We start from the raw sequence: 21,919 nt of genomic DNA, 5'->3' as shown, positions 1-21,919 counted from the left end.
TTCTGATCCGCCACGTGTTACAACTTAGGCCTCTGATTTCGGCTTGGACGGTGTTGATTCCCTCCTTGAACATGCTTCTAATTAGATTAGGCTATATAAATTAGCTCATGACCACGAATCAGGCTCACATGTGGGGAGGCGTACGGAAAGGAACCAATGTATGTTTGGGTTCTTCTTTTTACATTAGCCGACCTTTTTTAAGTCTTAATTAAAAACAATAATTAGAAGAAATGAAAACAAGCATTTGGCATTTATACATGCAGGCATAACCAAGCAAGCGGTTGGAATTTTTAGATGAAAATTTCAACTCCCTAGTTGTAGTTGGCTTCACTTGGCCGTTGCAATAAAATGAGAAAAATAAATACAAATGGAAAATTTACAAGAAAAGCGATGAGGACATAGGTAGATTGTTTTGTTTGTGAGGTACAGATTACAAAGGAAAGAATTAAAGAAAGGAAAATAAACTAAATCCATCAAATGATCAAATCCCAATCAGTTCATGGAATTCCCCACAGGAACTACCATCACCCTCCTTCAAAAACAATTCAAATTCCCCCCTAATTCACCTATAAAAATAATTGCAAAGTAAAATTAAGACGAAAAAAAAAAAATCCAAGAAAACGAAAAAAAATAAGAGAGAAAAACACAAATTTGGAGGGCAAACCTTAGTTACTTTCCCCCATTAACTGCGCACTTTATCACTCTTTTACTTACTCTTTGTGCACGTTTTAAGGAGAAACCGAGCCCCCACTGCCCACATTGTCTTTTGCTTTTCAATTTTCTTTTCCATTTTTTCACGTTATGCTAAGTTGTGGCCAATCTAGCTGGGGTCCTTGATTCGGTGGGGGGAGTATGACCGTCTGATCCTTTTGAAGGATCATCAGACGACTGCCGTAATCCGTCATCAGTTTCCCCTCTATTCATATCTTCAATCATACGTAACACTTCCTGCATGGCGGGTCTTTGATCAGGTACCGTCGATACGCAAGTCATTGCAATTTGCAACAGTTGCACCATTTCCTCCTCAATGCTGTTATATCTCATTAACTCCACGTCGAAAACCTCAGCGGTCCATTCCTCCCGAACCACGGATTGGACCCAACGAGGAAGATCAATCCCCTCTTCTCCTAACGATGCTTGGTTAGGTGCCTTGCCAGTTAATAACTCTAGCAGTAACACTCCAAAGCTATACACATCAGACTTGAACGTAACTTTGCGGGTTTCAAGTACTTCAGGTGCTCGGTAGCCTGCAACACGGCTAGGCGGAGTAGTGTTGCCAAAGAGCGGGTTGAGTCCGAAATCAGAGATGCAGGCTTCACGGTCTGGTCGGAGAAGGATGTTGGAAGACTTGATGTTGCCGTGGACCACCTTTCCTGAAACGTGGAGGTGTGCTAGGCCCCTAGCCGCGCTTAATGCTATTCTCATCCGGTTGTCCCAGTCTAGTGGAGTACGGCCTGAGCCTCTGCTACCTGCAATGTTATCACATACCAAGGTTTAATTCACTACCAAAAAGAAAAAGCTATTTGGAATTTGCCCACTTGAGGCTGTAAATTTTCATGATCAGCCAAAATGTACCCAATAGCCAATGAGCTACACCTACACAATATCATCAAAGTATATACCAAACATTTTGCAAAAAGTCCAAACTACCAAGAAATTTGATTAGTAAGCAGATATACTTTCCATTTTACTAATTTGACTTGCAATAGTCTAAATGTATTCGTTCGAATTAAAAGCAAACTTTAAAACGCTAATCCTATTCTTATACCCAATTGAGGCTACTTGAATTGAAAGGAAAGGAAACTACTCAAAAAAGTCTAAAAAAAAATGCACCACAGAGTTTTCATTACACTGCAAAAAGAGTTATCATTTCATCAACAGGCATGCAACACTCAATTTCACTCATTTGGAAGAACCCCGCATGAAACAGGATATATATAGTATAATTTCAAGGTTGCAGGGAAGTTTTGGTGAAAAAAATAAAAAGGTAATGAAACAATGTCGGTGGATCCATAGGTGATTTTTTTTATGAAAATGCATGTTGCAATGGTGGTGGCAGAAATGTCATTAAATGAAGACATGAAAGAATGTTTTTTCAGAGAGTGGAAGAATAACCAAATTGGGGACCTTCTAAAATTTGATTCTTGAAGCCAAAAAATTTGCATGAATTATTGGTTCTTAAAAACCCAGAAAAGCGAAACATAGAAACTTACCGTGAAGCAGGGCAGACAAGCTACCATCAGCCATGAAATCATAAACGAGCAACTTCTCATCTTTGGAATAATAAAACGCTCTCAAAGGAACCACATTTTCATACTTGATTTTACCCAACATTTCCATCTGCGTGTCGAACTCTCTTCTACTAACCGCCACGTCTTTTAACCGTTTAACTACCACCGTTGTCCCTTCTTCTAACACAGCCTTGTACGACGTTCCAACACTGCCTTTTCCCAACACTTCAGCTGAAGCCCTTAACAAATCCTCCAAATCGAAACTATAAACACCACCTTCAAAGAACACGAGCTTATTCCTTTCCCCTTCCGTTGACCCTCCAGTTATATCATCTTTCGAAGAGGAAGTTCCCGCTTCTGCCGGGGGAACCGCCCGTGCCGCCGCCGTAACCGGCTTGTGCTGCTTCGGTGGCCGCCGCTGCCGTTTGCGGAGGCAAAGAATGAGGAATAATAATAACAACAACGCGACGATCGCCGACCCCACAGCAATAGCAATGATGGCACCGGTGGATAGCGTGGTGGACTTTTTACCAGAAGTTGTGGGTGGAATGGGCTCGGAAGGAGATGGGGCCGGTGGAGGGAAAAATGGGTTACAAGGCTGGAGTGGGCCTCCACAAAGCCCAAGGTTTCCGGCAAATGAAGAATCAGGGAATTTAGATAACGTGCCGGGAATTGAACCGTTAAGGTTGTTATTAGAAACATTGAAATCGTTTAAACCGTCGGAGTTGATGCTCGGGAGAGAACCGGAAAATTTGTTGTTTTGCAAGAAGAGTCGGGTCAATTGAGTCAAATCGTTAACCCCAAAAGGAATAGGACCGGTGAAATTGTTAGAAGAAAGATCGAGCCGCACCAAACGAGTTAAATGAGTCACACTGGGTGGGAACGGACCGCTGAACTCGTTATCTTGCAAATAAAGGCTACGGAGGAGAGTCAAATTGGAGAAGTCGGCAGGGATCTCACCGGATAAACGGTTTGCTCGGAGACTTAAAACTCGGAGTTGGTTTAACAGACCGATTGTGTTGGGTGGAATCGGACCGACAAGACCCACACCTGGAAGCCGGAGAGTGTAGACAAAAGAGCGGTTCGCATCACATTCAACACCGACCCAGTCGCAGGCTGAGATTGATGAGTTCCATTGAATCCGGTTGGCGTGTCTGGTCTCCGAAAGGAACGCAAGGAGAGCTTGCTTGTCTTGAACTGGTTCTGAGTTTACTCCCAAACTTAATATCAGAACTGAAACTAAAAAAACACAGCCAAAATTTACTATCATTTTGGGATTTCAGTTGAAAAAAGAAACACGACAAAGAATGAGGAAAGAGATGATTCTTTTTGCTCTATTTTGCAGTTGCTTTGGTCGGAAGCTTGTAAGAACCGCTTCGGACAGTACCAGAAACGGTTTCCCGGTGAGAAGCCATAAAAGCAAGAGAAATGAGAGAGAGAAAGGGGGGGTTTTGTACAGTCTCACGAGTTTACAAAAGTGAGAGAATAAAGCTGAGCTAAAACGCTTTTCTTTATTTTCGTTTCGGTTTTTTTTTTTCCTGTTTTGTTGTTTTGAACACGCGATTGGAAGGGCGTGGAGTTTGTGAAATTTGATGATATCTACGGCTTTGGATTGCTCCGTGTGAGACTGAAATACTTGGGAGTGATGGCAGGGTGTGGGTCCCGGCTACATCCACGTCGGCCTCAAGTGTCACTTTTTTGCATGTGATTCAGCGAATCAGCTTAAGGAAGTGAGGTCCACGCATCCAAAGAGCGTGGGGATTTTCTTTTCAGATATGTCCCTTTTGTTTTTCCTATGGATGGTGAGAGAAACGGCCATGGCCCGTAGGCTGAAAAACAAAACAGCACTCATTACACTCTGCTCACAGTTGGAGATTCATCAGACGGTCTTGGAATTCCTGATTTGGCTTTCATCACGTGATCATGTCAGGGTTGGTAGAATTAATGGTTAAGCTTTTAACCGTTTGATTAATGTAAAAATATATTTATGATGGAAGCTCAACAGGTTTGACCGTGGAAGTTAAGAGTGGAAGTGCAAATGGTGACATGTGGCAATATCTTACAAGTGCTTGATTTTAGGTACATCCAGAAGGGCCATAGCTGGCTAATATTAGCTGGAGATTGTTGGGTTTAAGCTTACTTCGTCACTGAGAAATTATCAGATGCGGCAGACATATGGCATTTCCTTCTTTCTTTCTTTCTTTCTTTCTTTTTTTTTTTTTTTTTTTTTTAAATCCATTCAAATAATCATTTTTTTAATTAAGTAAAAGCTCATTAATTATAAATAGTCAGTTTATGTTTCAAAGTATAAACGCTTTCAGGGAAACAAATTTTTAATACTGTGATCATATAAGTAGTATAACTTCCATTGATTAAATTTCTTTTAAGAATTGGAAAGTGCAGAATTTAAATGCTAATACCTTTTTCAACTTTTGGGTATCGATTTTTTTTATTATAACTTCTTTTCATCTGATCTTTCTCAATTGAAAATTTTTTATACGTGCTTAATTATATTTTATTAAACAAATCCTAAACAGATCAACTAAAAACAATAGTAATCGGAGGCCATAGGTAGAGAAAAGTTGAGCACAAAGGTAAGCACTGATGCAAGGATAGAAGGTGTGAGATCCTAAAGTATAATCTATCATATCTATTAACAAAATCATTATATGCGAATTATATTAAGTAATAACAATTAATAAGTAATTATTATGATATTATATTATAATATATTTAAATTAGTAGTATAATTATCATTAAATATGATATTAATTTAATTATATATTTGGATCTATAATGAGATTAATCGATATTGATTAATATATTAAAAAAAATTTATTTTTATTTTTATATATATGCTATAATCTATTAAATTTAATAATTTTAATTTTTAAAACGAAAGAGAAATTTTCTCTCATTTTACTTGGAAGTCGAAACTTAAAACGTAACATCGAAAGGTACAAAATAACAGCATTAATTTAATAAATTTATGTTTAGCGAGGTTGAACTTTTTCTCTTATCCTAATCAATTTTAACTTTTATTTTAAATTATTTTAATGATTTGATGAGATTTCGGTCAAAATCAAAATAATTTTATGAATATAAAATTTTATTTTTTTTCTATTAGAATAGTAGTGAAAAATATGTATGTGTTTGAATTTAAAATGTTTGTTTTGATTCAAATATTCAAATTTAAATTTTCATTTATTTCAAAAGGAGGTGTAAGTGTCACGAGTCAAGATTTAAGTTTCGAACTCGTGCGATTCTGAAATCCGGACATTCACTCTTCCGACATCCCAAATCAGTCTTCTTGCCATGGTTCACACCCTTGTGAGGTATTGTTCGCTCTGGCCCCCTGATCTCACGATTTTATCTTACAAAAGGTACCTCACAAGACGGAGATGATGTGAACCCTTTTATATCCCAGTGACCCTCCTATTATGTTCGATGTGGGATTCATGACTCATCCTTAGGTCCGTGACATTCTCTCGCACTCAACCCCGTGACGTCCTCATCACGGAGGTTGGCCATTCTGCCTACCTCCCTAAAAGTGCTTAACGTTGATCGAACGGTTTAGGACTGGCTCTGATATCACTTGTCACGGGTCGAGACTTAAGCTCCAAACCTGTGCGGCTCCGGGACCCGGGCATTCACCCTTCCAGCGTCTCAGATCAATTTTCTTGTCACGGTTCACATCCTTATGAGGTATTGTCGCTCTGATCCTTCTGACTTCACGATTTTATCTTACAAAAGGTATCTCATAAGACGAAGATAGTGTGAACCCTTTTATACCCCAATGACCTTCGTATTATATTCAATGTGAGATTCATGACTCATTCTTAAATCTGTGACATAAGAACTTAGAAGTCAAATCCCTTCATGCAAATTGAAAAAAAAAATCTTCATTTTAAATTTGTTTGAATAGTATTACTTTGGAAGACAAAGTGCACCTATAAACTAATCCAAGTTTTGAATTTTATCACCAAACTAAAACTATTTTGACAAATGAAATAAAAAGAAAATGGTACATGCTTGTTTCACGATCGTGGAAGATTGAATTTTCAAAACTAACGTTGGCCGCTACTTTTGTTTCATTTGAGTGGATGATGGAAAAGATTTTCCTCGTACCGTGTTAAAACTGCTTGTTGTGCAATTGAACTTTAATTGAAGTGTTTGTTAGAAAAATTATTGGAAATAAAAATCAAAATATAATAGCAAAATTCAATCTTCAATCATGATATGGTGGAAAAATTACCCTTCATCCCATTATATTATTAATTTAGACAAATTTTTTATATTTTTATTTTATCTAAATGAATTTTTAATTTTTATTTTGCATTCAAATAAAGTTTTAAACTTTAATTTATATTCAAATAAATTTTTATCTTTTAATTTGTAATTAAATAAATTTTTAACATAAATTAATTTTTAATTAAAATAAAAACATACTTGAACACAAATCAAAAATTAAAAATTTATTAAATATAATAAAAATATAAAAATTTATTTAAATAAAATAATAAAATTCAAGAAACTTTTTTTTTTTTTTTTATATTCCCTCTAAACCACCGGTGGGGGCTCTAGCCCTGTTGCGCCTGCTGCAAGCATAACCGGAATCAGGACCCTGTCAACCATTTATAATAGGCATTCGGCACAGCTGTTCTTCTCAGTGCATGCTCTGTTTCATCTCTCCCCCACTCGTTTTCTTTTCCCTTCATTTCCCTTTTTTGTTTGAATCTTCTAATCTTCGCCCTACAAAAAAAAAAAAAAATGTACTACTCCCAATCTCACTGACCACTTTCAAGTTTCAACACCTTCTGTTCTTCTAGAAACAAACTCCTCCAAGTTTTCCTTTTTCTTTTGGTTTTTTTCTCCAGCCCCATGAACTATAAAATGATCAAATTCATTGCCTAAACCTGGGTCCCCTTGCTACTCAATCATTCATATCAGACAATAATCTAATCATCATCATGTGTGGTTAGTAACAAACATATAATTAATTTTTTGAAGCATGTCCATTAGCCCAAACTTGTCATCACTAAAATTTCTAACTTAAACAACTTCAGTTCTTTTCCACTTGATTGGGATTCTATCATTTTGTTAGAAAAATTGGAGTTCACACTTTACACTTCACCTGGAAGAATCAATTAGACATCACATTTTTGTCTAAAGTATAAAACTAATGGTGTCTTGACATAACTAGACTTCATTTTTATTGTCGGTGAAATTTTTTTTTATTACGCCATCATATTATTTTGAGATTAAAAACTATAAATGAATTTTAGTTTCAGATGTCATAAAAATCTCTTCTCACCTGTTATCGAAATAAAATAATAATCGATCCTTCACACTGCTAATCTCCATTTTTTTTTTTGTTCTTTCGGTTCCTTGCTCATTAATCTTACTAATTTTAGTGGGGGGTATGGATTCTATCATATCGCAAATAAAATGTAATTGAGTTCATCGTATCATCGGTTGAATTTAAATATTAATTTCAATAAAATTCATTTAATATAAATTTTTTTCGATCATAACTACAATAATTTTTTTTTTCAATTATAATTATAATAATTTTTATTATTATTTTCAATCTTACATTTCATCCTAATAGATTCTTAATAAATAGAAAGATGACGAGAGCATATTTGAACTCTGTTTTTTATATTCTTCAAGCATGTAATCTAACTTAAAATCTTTGACTATAATCAACATCAGTATACAACAACATGGGTTGATGGAGAATTACTAAGTTGTCGATTTAGTATTTAATTATTTATAATTATTTATTATATTCATATCATACAAAATAATGCTAATTAAACGTTGACGGTTGTTGTCTTGGTCTAGTTATAACAACTGTGTGATTCTTCACATTTATATTCTCTTTATTTTTCTCTAATTAATAAATAAAATAGAGAAATTTTTGTTAGGACAGAAAGTGACTTTCATATATTTTTCTTACTAATTCATGTTTAACGTTTGTAATTGTCTTTTTCTATATTTTTTGTCAGGACTATTTATGTGTTAGATTTAATGCAAACAGCAATCTTAATTGTAGGGGAGAGAGAAGAACTCTCACATAATATTTTTTTTTTAGTATGCATGGAAATGATATCATCTTATTTATTTTATTAATGAATTATAATCATGATAATATATAAAATTTATATACTAATAATATATTAAATATAAACTCTATAATTAAATTAAAATTAAAGGGAATTCATTTACAATCCCAACAGCAAACCAACCACGTAAATTATAGTTTCTTCCTTGTGCATGGTGCAGGGGAATATGATATGTGAATGATCAGTTCCACCACTATAACTGTTACTTAAGAATCATCCAAAACTACTAAACGCTTTAATTTCTATAAATCTAAGACAAAACTTCAATATCTTGCTTATTGAAATTTGTTTAGATTAAAATTATTAGGGGATGTAAGATTTCTTTATGATATTCTCATATTATATATATAAATAAAATTTTCAACAAATTTGTTAATTTTATCAATAAATTTATTAAATATGTGGACATAAAAGATATCAATAAGAAAATTTTGGGTGTCTAATAGAAATTTTTCTTTCGACTTTTCTTATTTTTCAATTTTTAATGATGTCAATGAAAAAGTTTTATGGTTATCCAATGAAAATTTTTTCTTCAATTTTTTTTTTCAAACATAAACACCTTAATTTATAAGGTGGATCTGCCTATGATTAAAATGGACCGGAGATTAAGATGGATAATAGGCTTGTTTTTTCTTAAAGAATAAAATTGCAAAAATTTGATGTCAGATAATATCTTGTAAGACATAACCGGGCATAAGTAAAAAAAAAAAAAATCCTTCCATTATTAAAAAAAAAAAAAAAAAAAAGAATGCCCCTGATTCTGTCAATATAACTGCAAATTCTGAGCATTTGACAGAAGATTTGAAATGTTGTTATATTAACTTATTTTGTTGTTGGGTTGTAAAACATTTTCCATTTGGAACTGCACATGGCTCCCCCTTGAATCTTGAGTTATCGCTGTCAAGTAGCAGAAAACAGTTTAGCATTCCAGCTAGCTTCCTGCATTGGTTCTGAAATGTTCAGGTGGAGCAAGCAATAACCAAGCTCGGCGTTCGATGCTAAAACTTCGCTTTTCTGAGTAGCCAAAACAAGTCATGAAGCTGAGTCTCTCTTGATATATTCACCGTATTAAACCTAGAAATAATCTAAAGTTATTGAAATATCCATGGAATTACATATCATACCTGGATAATGTTCTTGCCCTTGCACTAATACGCACAGACAAACTGTTACTACCTGGGACAACTAGGTTTTGATCGAGCCAACGAATCCATCCGCTGCTACTGCCAATGACTTGAAACCAAATACCAGAATGCGCTTAACACAGGGAGTGGTGATTACAACTTAATTCAATTGTCAAAGGGGTGATAGTGACTTGTTACAGTTCAGGATTATTGACATTTGAGAATTGAGATTATATCCTTGTGATTTTTTCGTCAATGTCACCAATCAATAATCTTTGAATTCTCAGTCAATCCATAAGGTTCCACTTTCATTGAGCTCTAGGATTATGCATATATGTGTGTGTGTGTGTGTGTGCACGTGCAATTTTTTATCAAATCATGCATATTTCTTTTCTAATGTGCTGCATGTACATAGAATTGTCAATGTAACATCATTGGTATTTGCAAGATCCACAAGAAATCTACATTCAAAAGATCAGCAATTTCACCCTTGTACTTGTTGTAAGGAAGGCCTACAATTCAGATCAAACAAATGGAGACCAAGTTAAAGAAGCCATCTCCAACTGATCTTCTGTTGCAACGTTTAAATTCAAACTCTTAGATTATATAAGATTTACTTCTTGTATAGTTAATGATCAGATGGTTCAGTCTCAGTGGTTCAATACCAAAAACACTGGGTTAGCAATTTAGCAGAAGCAAAAGTACTTGATCATAGCCATTGTTATTGTTGTTGTTACTGATATAATTCTTGTCAGTTATCATTTAACAACTCACGTCGATATAATTAGATTAAGTAATCCTGGTGTTGGAGAGCATCGCTGTGATCCACAAAATTCGAGTCTTTAGAAAAGATGAATAATCGGCTGAAACTAGAGATGTAACAGGAAAGAAAGCACTCAGAATTCTGGACGAAAAGAAGAAAAAGCTCAACTTGTTAAAAAGTGGAATTACACAAAAAAGTCAGAAACGAAAATGCTTACTCAATGGAAAGACAAGTGAATAATTGAATGGGGCTCCACTCTTTATGGCTTCAAAGCCTGCCATGAATGGATAATGTATTGCAGAGCAAGCAATGAAGGAGCATAACTCCTGGCACAACGAGGGCCAACATTGTCACGTGTCTTCTTTGTTTTCCTGGCCATGCTTCGATCTTTTGATGGACAGGGCAAGATACAGCAAAGCCTTGTCTGCCAAAAAGGCTCGACAACCTGCACAAGTCTATTGTGTGGGAATGCAATGTATACTTAGAATTATAGAAACCATCAGGCAATAGGAGGTTTATTTTTCATTGTTGCCCCCACCTTTTCATGAGCATATTAAAAGGCTTTTGGAACATTCTCGTCTAATTATGTGATTGAACATCTGCATGATAGCATGATTGCATGGGCCCTGAGACTAATCAACCCCAGAAACAAAGTGGACAATGGACATGAATCTGCAAACAACCATAAAAATTTAGAGTAAAACCGAAGTGGTAGTATTTGCCCAAATAATTTCAAGAAAAATACAAGTGTCTGCTCAGATCTCTCATTGTTTTTTCCTGCTCTCTTCACCGACCCTAAAGTAGTCTAGTCAAACCAGCCCAACTGAGTTCCACACTGTTTCATCTGTCGGCTTTATTAATCCCCGTCCGTGTCATGAATGGGCTTGTAAGCCTAAATGATTTGATAGCAAAGGCCGCGCTGTAAAACTTGGGTCGACCCAAGAAAAAATCATCCATTCATTGTATTTGTACAGCTACTGGCGAACTGGTCAATGGAAAGCGTTGTTAATCCAAAATGCACCGTTGGCCCAAAAAAATCCAACAATGCATCAGCACTATAGCCTGTATAAACGAACTAATGCTATTGCACTGTTTGAAAATTGAGAAAAAGAGTGAGCAACAAAAGCACGTTTGAAGGGATCAACCTGGGCACAGTCATGTATGTTGAAGCAAAAACATTGAAAATCCACCCCCAAAAGTATGTTTTTAGTATATCAAAATCACGAGAAAGTTCATGGATTTGAATGACAACAGGCGCATCATATTTCCTTTTTGACGGTTACAGCTCTAGAGAAGTGGGAGGTCACAAGTTCAAGCAAACGACAACGGGCAGTGAGCTTGTCAACGGACAAATCAGGAGTCAGCAGTAACAAGTCGATGACTTAACCAACAGCATTTGGATGAACCCGTTTTTTGAAAAACGTGTGCTTCCTTGGCATTTGGATGAACCCTTTTTTTGAAAAACGTTTGCTTCCTTGGTTTATACGACATCTTCATTATTACATCTTATCCATTCGTCACCCGCCATATTGGAGTAACATCCAGTGGCTAAAATGAATACTCAAAAACACTTGACTCTCAACGGATAAAATCAAATTTCAGTGCTTCACCGACTCTTAGGCCCTTCTAAACCCTCCCTTGTTTTGATCATAGCATTTTTATTTTTGTATTTCACGATGGCGTCTTTGTCTAGATTGGTCGTCAAAGATTACAATTTGCATAAATTTGATGCTGTATGTAGAAGACCATGGTCTTTGATTCCTGGCAGAAGGCTACAGGCAGCTCAGCTGGGTATGTTTTATTTGTGTTTGTCTCTAGTTGCTTGTTTATCCCATGGGTTTGTTTGCGATTTCTGTTATTTTATTTGAATATGAATCTTCAGATGTTAGAGCTGGAATTTCTGTGTCTGACAATGGAAATGGTTGGGCAATCCAAAGCAAGCGAAGTAGTCCCGTTGTTGCTCTTGCAGCCCCTTCCTCGATCATTCCAGCTTCAAGGTAGTTTCGGAGAGCAAGGTGTTTGATTTAATTGAATTTCTTTCTTACAAAACTCGAGAGTGCATGTTTCAGTGTTAAATTCATTAATTTTGACCATGCCAAAGAAGCAAAGCTAGCTGGTTTGGTAATCACAGGGTTGGTTGTTTAAAAAAAATGTTTAGAGCACAGCGCCGTTTCATTCTTTTTGGCAACGGAAGAAACTAAGGCTAGTAACAGGATGCCTTCAAGAACCTTGCAAGCTGGCTAACTTGTTTTTGTTAACCCCTGGTCCCGAGTTTGTTTAATTATCTCATAAACTTGGTGAATCCAGTTCTCTGTCACACCCTTAACTTGATTCTCTTCTGCTACCTGGATACTTTAATTTAAAATTCCCTGTTTCCTTTTGTTTTACTGAATTTTTGTCACCTGTTGATGTTATTTTTATCTCCAATATTCATGGATTTGGTTGCTAATGTGAGGCATTCTTACATTTGTTTTTCTAATGTATTAAATCCACTGTTAATTTGTTGGTGTATGAATTCCTATTTATGCATTTTTAGAGTACTTAAGAATGATGTGATCTCTATATCCAGGAATTCCAAAGTTATATGCAAGGCTGCAGCTAATGTATCTGGAGATATACCTTCACCTACTGGGAGGAACCAGTATGAGAGAATAATTGAAACTTTGACAACTCTTTTCCCTGTCTGGGTGTGTGTTTGATTTTCTTGGTGTATTTGATAAAACTCCCGCTGAATTTTGTCTTTATTTTATATTATAACTTTAATTTAACGAACAGGTTATCTTGGGAACTATTATTGGCATCTACAAGCCAGCTGCGGTAAAGTTCAGTTCTCTGCTTCTTTTAGTTAATGATGATTCAAATGTTGTGTAGCTACCTAACAATTTATTCCCTCCTAAAGGTAACATGGTTAGAGACGGATCTTTTCACTGTGGGCCTAGGTTTCCTCATGCTTTCAATGGGATTGACATTAACCTTTGAGGATTTCAGACGCTGTCTACGGAACCCATGGACTGTAAGGCAAAATATTCACATATGAGTTAGTGGACTGCTGATAAAACAAAAATGATCCTGTTTTAGTGTTTACATGGTTGATAGTATTAATTTCAATTTTGCAGGTAGGTGTAGGATTTCTTGCCCAATACTTAATCAAGCCTATGCTAGGATTTTCTATTGCAATGGTAATTCAAAGCTTGCTTTTGCTTCAATACTTTTGGCTGGTTGAGTTCTACTTATTGTGTAGATAAACTTCATCATCATAATAAGAAGACAAGACACTTTACTTCAAACAATGATGTTCCTAGTATTATTTGATTTGAGTTGTAGAATGCTGGTGAAAAAGTGTGTGCTATTAATAGATTGAGAAATCTCCCATCCAATAAACAGGTTAGTTGAAAACTGCAGAAAATAAGATATATGTTGTCAAAATTTAGCTTTTGAAATGAAAGTCAAAAGTAATTTAGATTGCATTATATATAGTTTGATTTGTCAGCATTCTAGACCTTCCTAGTAGGCTTGTATGAATAAGAGAATGTTGAACAACATCTATGTGATTTTCAGACTCTGAAACTTTCTGCTCCGCTTGCAACTGGTCTCATTTTGGTCTCATGCTGCCCTGGTGGTCAGGCATCAAATGTTGCAACCTATATATCTAAGGGGAATGTAGCGCTTTCTGTTCTCATGACAACGTAAGATACAAACTGCATCCATGCATCTAAGTGCTTTTATCCGATAGTGTAGACTTGTGATCTCTGACTTACCTAATGAACCTTTTATCCCTTTTTGTTTGATATCCTTAAGTTTAACTTTGGCCTGAAAAGTGCCTTCTTTTGGATCTCTCTCTTAAGTCCTAAGGGAAAGATGTAAAAACTATCTTTTGACTATGAAGTTCTTTGGCAAATGTTTATTCAAGGAAAATATTTATCCGTGGGACTGTTCATTCACTTATGTTTCCAAGGTAGAGGAAATGAGATTGGAACAAACCTAGCTAGAGTTTGTTTGTCTAGATGTTTGCTCGAAAGTCCACTTAGACAGTTCACTCTTCGCAGTTTATTGAGGCTGGTAACATGCAAAAGGGAAGAGAAGAAAACAAATAGGCTTAATATACTAATAATTCAGGAGGAATATTTCAGATATTTTTACTAGAGAAAAGGAATTATGCGCATTATGCTTATAAAAAGAAGTGTAAGATTATTAGCAATGAATAAAAGTTTCTTGAATGTTATTTAGTTTTTCTATGGTTCTATTTTCAAACAATATAGAATTGCATGATTTATTTCTTGAGTTTACGAGGATGACATAGTTTTTATTTGGTTATACTTTGACCTGCATGACTGAAATGATAGCTAATAGGACAACTTACTTCAAATATGCATTACTTTCATATTTAAGAAAGCATAATAACTTATGTCTCTAAGATTTAAGGCATTTTCAGCATTTCTGAAACTTGAAATTAAACAACCTTCAAGTTCCCCAATTTCGTCTGGAATTTTTGCAGGTGTTCAACCATTGGAGCAATAGTTATGACACCACTCCTCACGAAGCTACTTGCCGGTCAGCTTGTTCCTGTTGATGCTGCAGTATGTTTATTCTATTTGATGATTGCCTTTATAGATAATTGGCAAATACATAAAGCATGAGACAACTGACATTATACAAGTCAAAGTAGTTAAATATCTCTTTCTTTACTCTGGTGACTGACATACACAGTAACGAGACCTGCCTCTTTGGTTTCTCTTCCAAATTTTTTGGACTTATTCATCCACGAAAACTTTAAAGCAAACACAACAGGTGGATCCATTAGAAATTTAAAATATATCTTTATTACTTAATAGTGGTGATAAAAATGAGAGAACCTAAATGAGAGGGAGGGTATAAGATCTCAAAATGTCATCTACCTAAATATAAAGTATTTAACCTTCATTTATGGTGATTCCACTAATGGAAAGACGTTTTCCAAAAATCTTTGCAGGGTCTTGCTATCAGCACTTTTCAGGTTGTGTTAGTACCAACAGTTGTTGGAGGTAGCAAAGGATTATTGTTTGTGCTTCAATATAGTGAAGTCTAGTGAATCTTTACATATGATCATATGATTCTAATGTCCTTTTTTGTGGCAGTTTTATCCAATGAATTCTTTCCCAAATTCACTTCAAAAATAATCTCAGTGACTCCATTAATTGGAGTTATTCTCACTACTCTGCTTTGTGCAAGTCCTGTAAGTTCTTAGGATACTTTATGAAGTATATTTACAATATCTTAAACTTTAATATTCACATTTTGTGCTTCTGTTGAAACTGCTTTCCACATTAAGAACTAACATCGATGCCTTTTCAATACGAAGATTGGCCAAGTGTCTGAAGTCTTGAAAACCCAAGGAGCTCAGCTAATATTGCCTGTAGCTCTCCTACATGCTGCTGCTTTTGCCCTTGGTTATTGGATTTCAAAAATATCATTTGGCGAATCCACTTCTCGTACCATTTCCATAGAATGTGGAATGCAGGTAGGCATTTCATCATTACTATTACGGCATCAGATTTCTTAAAATTTTTAGGTAGCTAAAACAAATCTGACTGATGTTTGACATTTTCATGAACGATTATCATATTATATCCATGATGCCTACTGGAATGTTAAATGCTTGATATCCTCATTATCCACGACTGATGTCTGTCACTAGTTTTACTGTCCTTGTAAATAAGCAAGGCATAGATTGCATGAGCAAGTCATCATACAACTTTGGGAATGGTAAATTCTTCTGTTTTAAATCTCTAATGCATCATATTCTTTCTCAGAGGAGTCTATTTTGTTTTATCTGAGCTTGGTCTTTTTTTTCCCTGTATTCACGATAATCTAAATGAGAAGAAGGAAAAAGTTTTATATCCCTGAAAATAACTTGGTATCTCATGAGTCCAAACTTGGTGTAATTTGCTAGATTATTAAGTGTGCTTCATTTTTCTGTCTATCTCTTCTGCATTCACGATTCCTATAGTTTTTGTAATTAGACATTCTTATTGCACGTCAGCTGGTGGCTTTTTGTCCCGTCTTTTTCCTCAAACCTGATTTTATGCACCCGATCACTAGTGTGCTCAGTGATGCCTTATTCTGTTTTATGCACAGAGCTCTGCACTTGGATTCTTGCTTGCCCAGAAACATTTTACCAATCCCCTAGTAGCTGTTCCTTCTGCAGTTAGTGTTGTTTGCATGGCGGTATGACCCTTTTTGCACTCTGACTTCTATTTTCTTCGTACAAGTCCTGCATTACCATTTTTTGCATGACAATCTATTAATTTCTTGCAGCTTGGTGGGAGTGCTCTTGCTGTTTTTTGGAGGAACAGACCAATTCCTGTGGATGACAAGGATGATTTCAAGAAATGACAAGTTTTCACTTATATTCTTTTCCTATGTATCTTCTGATTTTTTCCGTTTCTTCTCAATAGGAAGGCAGTTGTTGGATAGGTAAATCTTTCTTTAAAATTTACATGAGCCCGAATTTTGTAGGAATAAAAGAAATTTAGAAATCTAAAATTTGTAATAAGAGTCAATATAAGTTTTGTCTTTCAAGCTTAGTCTAGGCCAATACAATGCTAGTTTGATTTCAAACATTCGAGTACACTCCGATACATTTGCTTTCCACCAAGGCAACCAACGTCTTATACCAAATTTTATTTTGCCCTAAACATAATTTGACAAGGTTAGAGCAAAGAAGACATTGTTGCTCAAATGAAGTTTCATTGCTTAAATAATTTTTCATGTTGAAGCATAAGCCATAGCTTTAAATACATGGACAAGCTACAGACATATAATAGCAGCCCATAATCGATATAAATGGTTTTGATACATATATTTTGCAATCACAGTGGCTCTTGCTACCTAACAACTCAGTGCCTCTTAACCTTTTGAGGCAGTTGCATCACTAGTAATTTCAGTTCAGCAATTTTAGCTTTAGATACAAAACCCTTCTATTTTTGTTGATGATGAGAATCACAAACTTGGCCAAATTCAAGAAGCAACATCCAACACAGCAATCATAGCAGCTACATATATATATATATATATATATATATATATATATATATTTTTCCTATTCTTTTCTTTTCACAACACAGTTACTCCAGTAATTAACAGGCAACAGGGCATGCAGCTGGTTTTACAGGAGGAATGATGTTAGCAGCCGCAGGTTTGAAACCAGCAGCATTTTCCAGGCGTTCCCATGTTAGTTTCCTCTTCTCGGCCGCCTCACTCAATTGGGAGTTTTCCTCCTCCAACTTACGCTGGCAGGCAAGCACAAGCTCTTCATCCATCTCAGAAAACATCTTTCTTATGTTTTGTGTCAGGTTAAGCACCGCTTGGTTCCAATGATTCTGGGAATTGCGTTCAAGTGCAGGAAAGATAAGAGGAAAAATCACCTGGCGGTTATGTGAAATAAGATTAAGGATGTGCTCATTGTTCCATAGCAAGTGGGCTCGTTCAGCCACCTGAAAAGGTGGAAAAAGAAGGTTAAAAAACAATTTCATATCGCCATTTGGCTGCATGACATCCATCTCCATTTAATTAATTCGTCCAGTTAACAAACATCCTTCATGATGTATGTAGGAGACCAATCAATACGCAAAGAGAAATGCTAATACCAACAAAATGCATACAATTTCTGTGATTAAAATTGTACTGACATACAGTTCATTCTAAGGGAATTTCATGTTTGGAAACCAATTTGCCTCTTTCCCCTAAAGAGCAAATATATCACTGCAGAAGGGAGTGGGAGGTATCATCAGTCAGTTTGCATAATTACACAGCCAGAAAATTAGAGCCATATAATACCATAGTTCTTAATTTATGAATGTTACAATCACCATATAATTCAGAGTGAAAGCTACACCAGCTTTTAAAACTTTAAACAGTTTACATTGTCAAAAGATGCCTTTTAGCACAAACTATAGGAAATACACGCTATTCCCTAATTTGAAGCTCTTTCAGTAGGCAAAAGAAAAAAAGGAAAGGTGGAAAACCAAAAGTATACATGACACGAGGTTAATCAACCAAAAACAAAAACAATACTGGTAAAGATACTGTTTGACCGAAACATTTTTCGCAGTGATTATAAGAGGAAAATTACCTGGTAATGGGAGCTGTTTAAGCAGCAAGCAATACGCCGAAACAGTGGAACCATGATCTTTTGGAACTCAGCCATGCTAGTCATCTCCAAAATCTCTTCTAACTCACTTATAAACATCAACTCCTTCTGGCTATTTGTAACCGGCCAGTACTTTAACAGTCCCTTAATCACACTATTAGCTAACTTTGGATCCTTATCTATAAACTGTACAACACAGTATGCTAATTGCTGATGATAAACACCCACTGATTTTGGTTTGTGTAGGGGAATAAGAGCTCGCCATAAAAACATCTTGTGCTCCTCCTTCAATGGTGTAGCAAACCCACTAATAATACTTCCAAAAATCTCCAAGAGCTCAGCTATACCATTATGCCTTTCGGTTTCAAAAACAAAATGATAGATGATATTGCTAACAGCTTTTCGCACAAAGGGCCTGTGCACCATGAATTTGCCATAAATCCTATGCAGAATTGTTTTCAAACAATCTTTTTCTCGGGGGTCCTCAGACTCAAAGAGGTCAAGTAATCTCAAAATAAAAGAATGATCTACATACTTTTTTGCCAACTTTGCATCAAGAGAACTATAACTGATAAACCGAAGAAGTAGATCATAAACAAGTTGCAAATTGGACCAGGCAGGATCAAACATTGGCTCTTCATCTTCTGCTTCACCACTAGTGCTATTAGAACGATATTTAGGTGGAAAAACTCTGAACAGGTTAATGGCACACATTTTACACATTGCAGCAATTGCTGGTTCGATGAACTTTGCAGACCCAGAAGAAACGAAATCAACAAGCTCTATCAATGTTTGGCGTTTAAGATCTTGCTCAGCAGTAGTTTTATCTGGATCACTGAAATCAGAAACCTCACAGCATAGATTCAATTTACTGATAAACAGGTTCTGCTTCTGTGGATTTGAAACATCCTTGAAAGGTAGATTGGGCTCCACTGTTTCCACTCCAGCCATAATGCTAGCAGGAAAAACAGCCGAAGACACCCGTTTAACAACACTTAGTCGACTTGATATACTATTCCCAATATTTGTACATTGAACTCCATTGCCTGAGTTAGAAGTATGGTTACCAGAATCAATTCCAGCTGAATCTAATGTGTCAGATTTTTGTGACTTCCGAGGGAGTTTGCTTAGAATTTGTTTGAGCATGATGGCAACAAAGCAACTTCCAACACAAACTGCCTAAAACAGATTGCAACAGTTACAGACTTACAGTGATTCGACCAATGTATAAAATTCCAAATTGTAAGTGGATTCACTAGTAGTAACAACAAGAATAATATTCAATGGAGCAAATAAAAAATTGAGGAAAGGTCGAAAGGCCATGATCCAAAGACAGCCGCATACTGATATGTTTGATTTTTTTTTAAACTTCAAAAAGAAGAAAAAATGCTTAAAATTAAACTAATTTTTCAGGGAGAATTAGATGCATTCGTTCTACTAGAAGTGCAAGATTCTCAAAAGTAACTAGTTATGGAACATTATTTTTACATAAAAGTGTAAGCTTTGAAATTTTCCGATCTACCATAGCCATCGAAGCTAGATTATCTAACAATTACCAGATGCTAGAATTTAGCTTTCAACCAAACCAACTGACGACAAAAATGAAAACAAGAAGAAAATTCAGTAAAGCAATTACCCAAATTACAGAGTCATAATTGCCACCAGCATTATTCTTCAGAGATAGCAAAACAAAGCTAAAGCACTCACTTTGATGCCATAGAACTTGACAAGTAAGTTCTCCAGAAAGAAATTCACAAACTTTAGAAAGAAACAGGGGCCTAATAGGAGTGATATTGTGATAAAGTGTAAAGGAAAGGATAGAATTTTGTTTCATGACAGGATAACCATAAAAACTTCAGATCTGGTAAAATAAAGTGAACAAGAGAGTAAATCACCAAAGATCTAGCATCAAATCACAAGCTCATGACAATTGGAAAGAAACCCAGATCTCATTTATCAAAAAAATAGCAACCTTTAACTAACAAAACTATAGACTAGCACAAAGCATATAAATTTAGACAAATATTTTGACCCAAAAGGACCAAAATCAATCATGCAGTTAAGCCAAGAATAAAGACATAAAAGGAAAAGAGAAAAAACCTGTATTTGTTGAGCTGTCAAAGATTGGGGGAATTGGAAGAGAAAAATAAAACAAGAAGTTTTAAACAAAGAAGGAAGTGAAAAAGAAATATTCTCAAAATGGTTTAGACTTTAGATAAAGACAGCATTTTACTTTCTCGTTAGTTTCAGGGTCAAGGAAGAAATTGGGTTAGAGTTTGAGTTTGTAAATGATAAAAATAGAGTAGTTTGCTGCTGTTGGATCTCCATGAAAGATGAAGAGTTGGATTCCTCGGTTGAAGAGAATGATAGGTGTGGCATTTTGTGAGAAAATTGCAGGCGCCAGTCATTCCACCAAAGGACATAATAATTAATGATTAATTTGGGACACTGTTGTTTCGCACGATTATAGTCATCTCCTTGAGTATTTGTTTCCATCCTTTCTCACGTTTTTTTCGATCACTCTTCAATAAAAACTTTAATCACCATTCATCATGCAGTGGCACCTTTTTAAGTTTTTATTTGATTTTTTGTTAGGAGGTGCAAAGGGGAACTAATCTTAAGATGTTCTTTATCTAATGAAAGGAATTTAATAAGAGAGAATTACTTTTAATCATGTAATAATGAGCTGCTAAATTGTTTTTAGGAAAAATTACCTCTGTTAAATTACTTTCGAGTTTCAATTATGTAACTAATTTATCCTCTTTTTCATTTAACGTTTATAAGGTAATTTACGGGAAAAATTACCTCTGTTAAATTGAGACTATAATGACAAAACTTTTCTTTTAAATTAACATAATATTCAGTAAAATATTTTGATTCATTATTTTTATCCAAAAATTATTAAATTTAATACTAATTATAATATAATGCAATTTTCATTTTAATCTCAATTAAAAACGACGGACAAAAAACCAAAGTGTTATGAATGAGATTGATATTTTCTAGTAAAAGACGGTAAGGTTGTCCCCCAAGAAAAATTGACAGTGTGATTTCGTAAGCTTTACTCTTTGGAAAAACAAGCCTCCGTAGCGGGACGGTAGGGGCTGTAAGTAACCATTGTCACTTGCAAACAAACCAACGTACAAAAGAGAGTTTTACTTGAAAGAGATAGTAAGGCAAACAGTACAAGTTGTACAAAAATTTAACACCGTATGTTTTGGTTTATTACGTTGACTGAAAGCATGGTTGGGTTGTGGAAGGAACCTTTTATTTTTTAAAAAATAAACAAGGGTAATAATAATAACCTCAACCATTGGCATGTAAAAAGGTAGAAAGGCCCATATTCTCTATAAGGCCCAATAGAAACAAATTTCTCTGTTGTTTATAATCGAATTTTCTTGATTCAATACCAATAGAAAAGGTAGATGAGCAAATTACAGGGCTGAGACTAAAGGCAAATATCCATTGAATGAAATGCGAAAAAAGGCATATGCATATCGTGACAAAATTAAAGATTGATTAACCTAAAGTAGCCATACTCTTTA

The 21,919-nt window shown here is 35.3% G+C and overlaps 3 protein-coding genes across 8 annotated transcripts; 1 reads left to right on the top strand and 2 right to left on the bottom strand.

Annotated features, from left to right (window-relative positions):
* Positions 1 to 338: 338 nt before the first annotated feature.
* Positions 339 to 3,755, bottom strand: LOC111303237 (putative inactive receptor kinase At2g26730). Its single transcript, XM_022899352.2, has 2 exons — positions 2,214 to 3,755; positions 339 to 1,469 (listed from the first exon to the last, which is right to left on the bottom strand). Exons 1-2 carry the CDS (start codon positions 3,499 to 3,501, stop codon positions 805 to 807), a joined length of 1,953 nt encoding a protein of 650 aa, XP_022755087.1. The 5' UTR covers positions 3,502 to 3,755; the 3' UTR covers positions 339 to 804.
* Positions 3,756 to 11,348: 7,593 nt separating this feature from the next.
* On the top strand, positions 11,349 to 16,843 carry LOC111303234 (sodium/pyruvate cotransporter BASS2, chloroplastic-like). 3 transcript variants are annotated; one of them, XM_022899347.2, is made up of 14 exons: positions 11,671 to 12,037; positions 12,129 to 12,243; positions 12,816 to 12,933; positions 13,022 to 13,063; positions 13,146 to 13,259; positions 13,363 to 13,425; positions 13,571 to 13,630; positions 13,805 to 13,932; positions 14,742 to 14,823; positions 15,216 to 15,267; positions 15,361 to 15,458; positions 15,585 to 15,743; positions 16,361 to 16,450; positions 16,541 to 16,843. In XM_022899347.2, the coding sequence occupies exons 1-14, from the start codon at positions 11,923 to 11,925 to the stop codon at positions 16,616 to 16,618; spliced, it is 1,314 nt and encodes a 437-aa protein (XP_022755082.1). In that variant the 5' UTR covers positions 11,671 to 11,922; the 3' UTR covers positions 16,619 to 16,843. The 3 variants fall into 3 exon arrangements, with proteins under 3 accessions (XP_022755084.1, XP_022755082.1, XP_022755085.1); XM_022899349.2 differs by lacking the exon at positions 13,571 to 13,630 and having other exon boundaries at positions 11,349 to 12,037; XM_022899350.2 differs by lacking the exons at positions 15,216 to 15,267; positions 15,361 to 15,458; positions 15,585 to 15,743.
* Positions 16,844 to 17,030: 187 nt separating this feature from the next.
* Positions 17,031 to 20,776, bottom strand: LOC111303233 (serine/threonine protein phosphatase 2A 57 kDa regulatory subunit B' kappa isoform-like). 4 transcript variants are annotated; one of them, XM_022899342.2, is made up of 3 exons: positions 20,475 to 20,776; positions 18,357 to 19,553; positions 17,031 to 17,718 (listed from the first exon to the last, which is right to left on the bottom strand). In XM_022899342.2, the coding sequence occupies exons 2-3, from the start codon at positions 19,518 to 19,520 to the stop codon at positions 17,362 to 17,364; spliced, it is 1,521 nt and encodes a 506-aa protein (XP_022755077.1). In that variant the 5' UTR covers positions 19,521 to 19,553; positions 20,475 to 20,776; the 3' UTR covers positions 17,031 to 17,361. The 4 variants fall into 4 exon arrangements, with proteins under 4 accessions (XP_022755077.1, XP_022755078.1, XP_022755079.1 ...); XM_022899343.2 differs by having other exon boundaries at positions 18,357 to 19,549; positions 20,011 to 20,678; XM_022899344.2 differs by having other exon boundaries at positions 18,357 to 19,549; positions 20,475 to 20,614.
* Between the last annotated feature and the right edge of the window lie 1,143 nt (positions 20,777 to 21,919).

The sequence above is a fragment of the Durio zibethinus genome, chromosome 13, assembly GCF_047325235.1.
Source record: "Durio zibethinus cultivar Kanyao isolate XHJ-2024 chromosome 13, ASM4732523v1, whole genome shotgun sequence".
Classification (NCBI taxonomy): domain Eukaryota; kingdom Viridiplantae; phylum Streptophyta; class Magnoliopsida; order Malvales; family Malvaceae; genus Durio; species Durio zibethinus.
The sequence above is the reverse complement of the archived record's forward strand: the minus strand, read 5'-3'. Positions and strand labels throughout refer to the sequence as shown.

Bases quoted from the DNA above. Each gene is read 5' to 3' on its own strand.
- LOC111303237 (XM_022899352.2), bottom strand. From the start codon at position 3,501: ATGATAGTAAATTTTGGCTGTGTTTTTTTAGTTTCAGTTCTGATATTA. The intron at 1,470-2,213 runs GTAAGTTTCTAT...ATAACATTGCAG, and splicing joins CTTGTCTGCCCTGCTTCACG to GTAGCAGAGGCTCAGGCCGT.
- LOC111303234 (XM_022899347.2), top strand. From the start codon at position 11,923: ATGGCGTCTTTGTCTAGATTGGTCGTCAAAGATTACAATTTGCATAAA. The intron at 14,824-15,215 runs GTATGTTTATTC...AAATCTTTGCAG, and splicing joins TTGTTCCTGTTGATGCTGCA to GGTCTTGCTATCAGCACTTT. The intron at 15,459-15,584 runs GTAAGTTCTTAG...TTCAATACGAAG, and splicing joins CTCTGCTTTGTGCAAGTCCT to ATTGGCCAAGTGTCTGAAGT.
- LOC111303233 (XM_089742157.1), bottom strand. From the start codon at position 20,208: ATGAAACAAAATTCTATCCTTTCCTTTACACTTTATCACAATATCACT. The intron at 19,554-20,010 runs GTAATTGCTTTA...AATCTGTTTTAG, and splicing joins ATTATGACTCTGTAATTTGG to GCAGTTTGTGTTGGAAGTTG. The intron at 17,719-18,356 runs GTAATTTTCCTC...CCACCTTTTCAG, and splicing joins TAAACAGCTCCCATTACCAG to GTGGCTGAACGAGCCCACTT.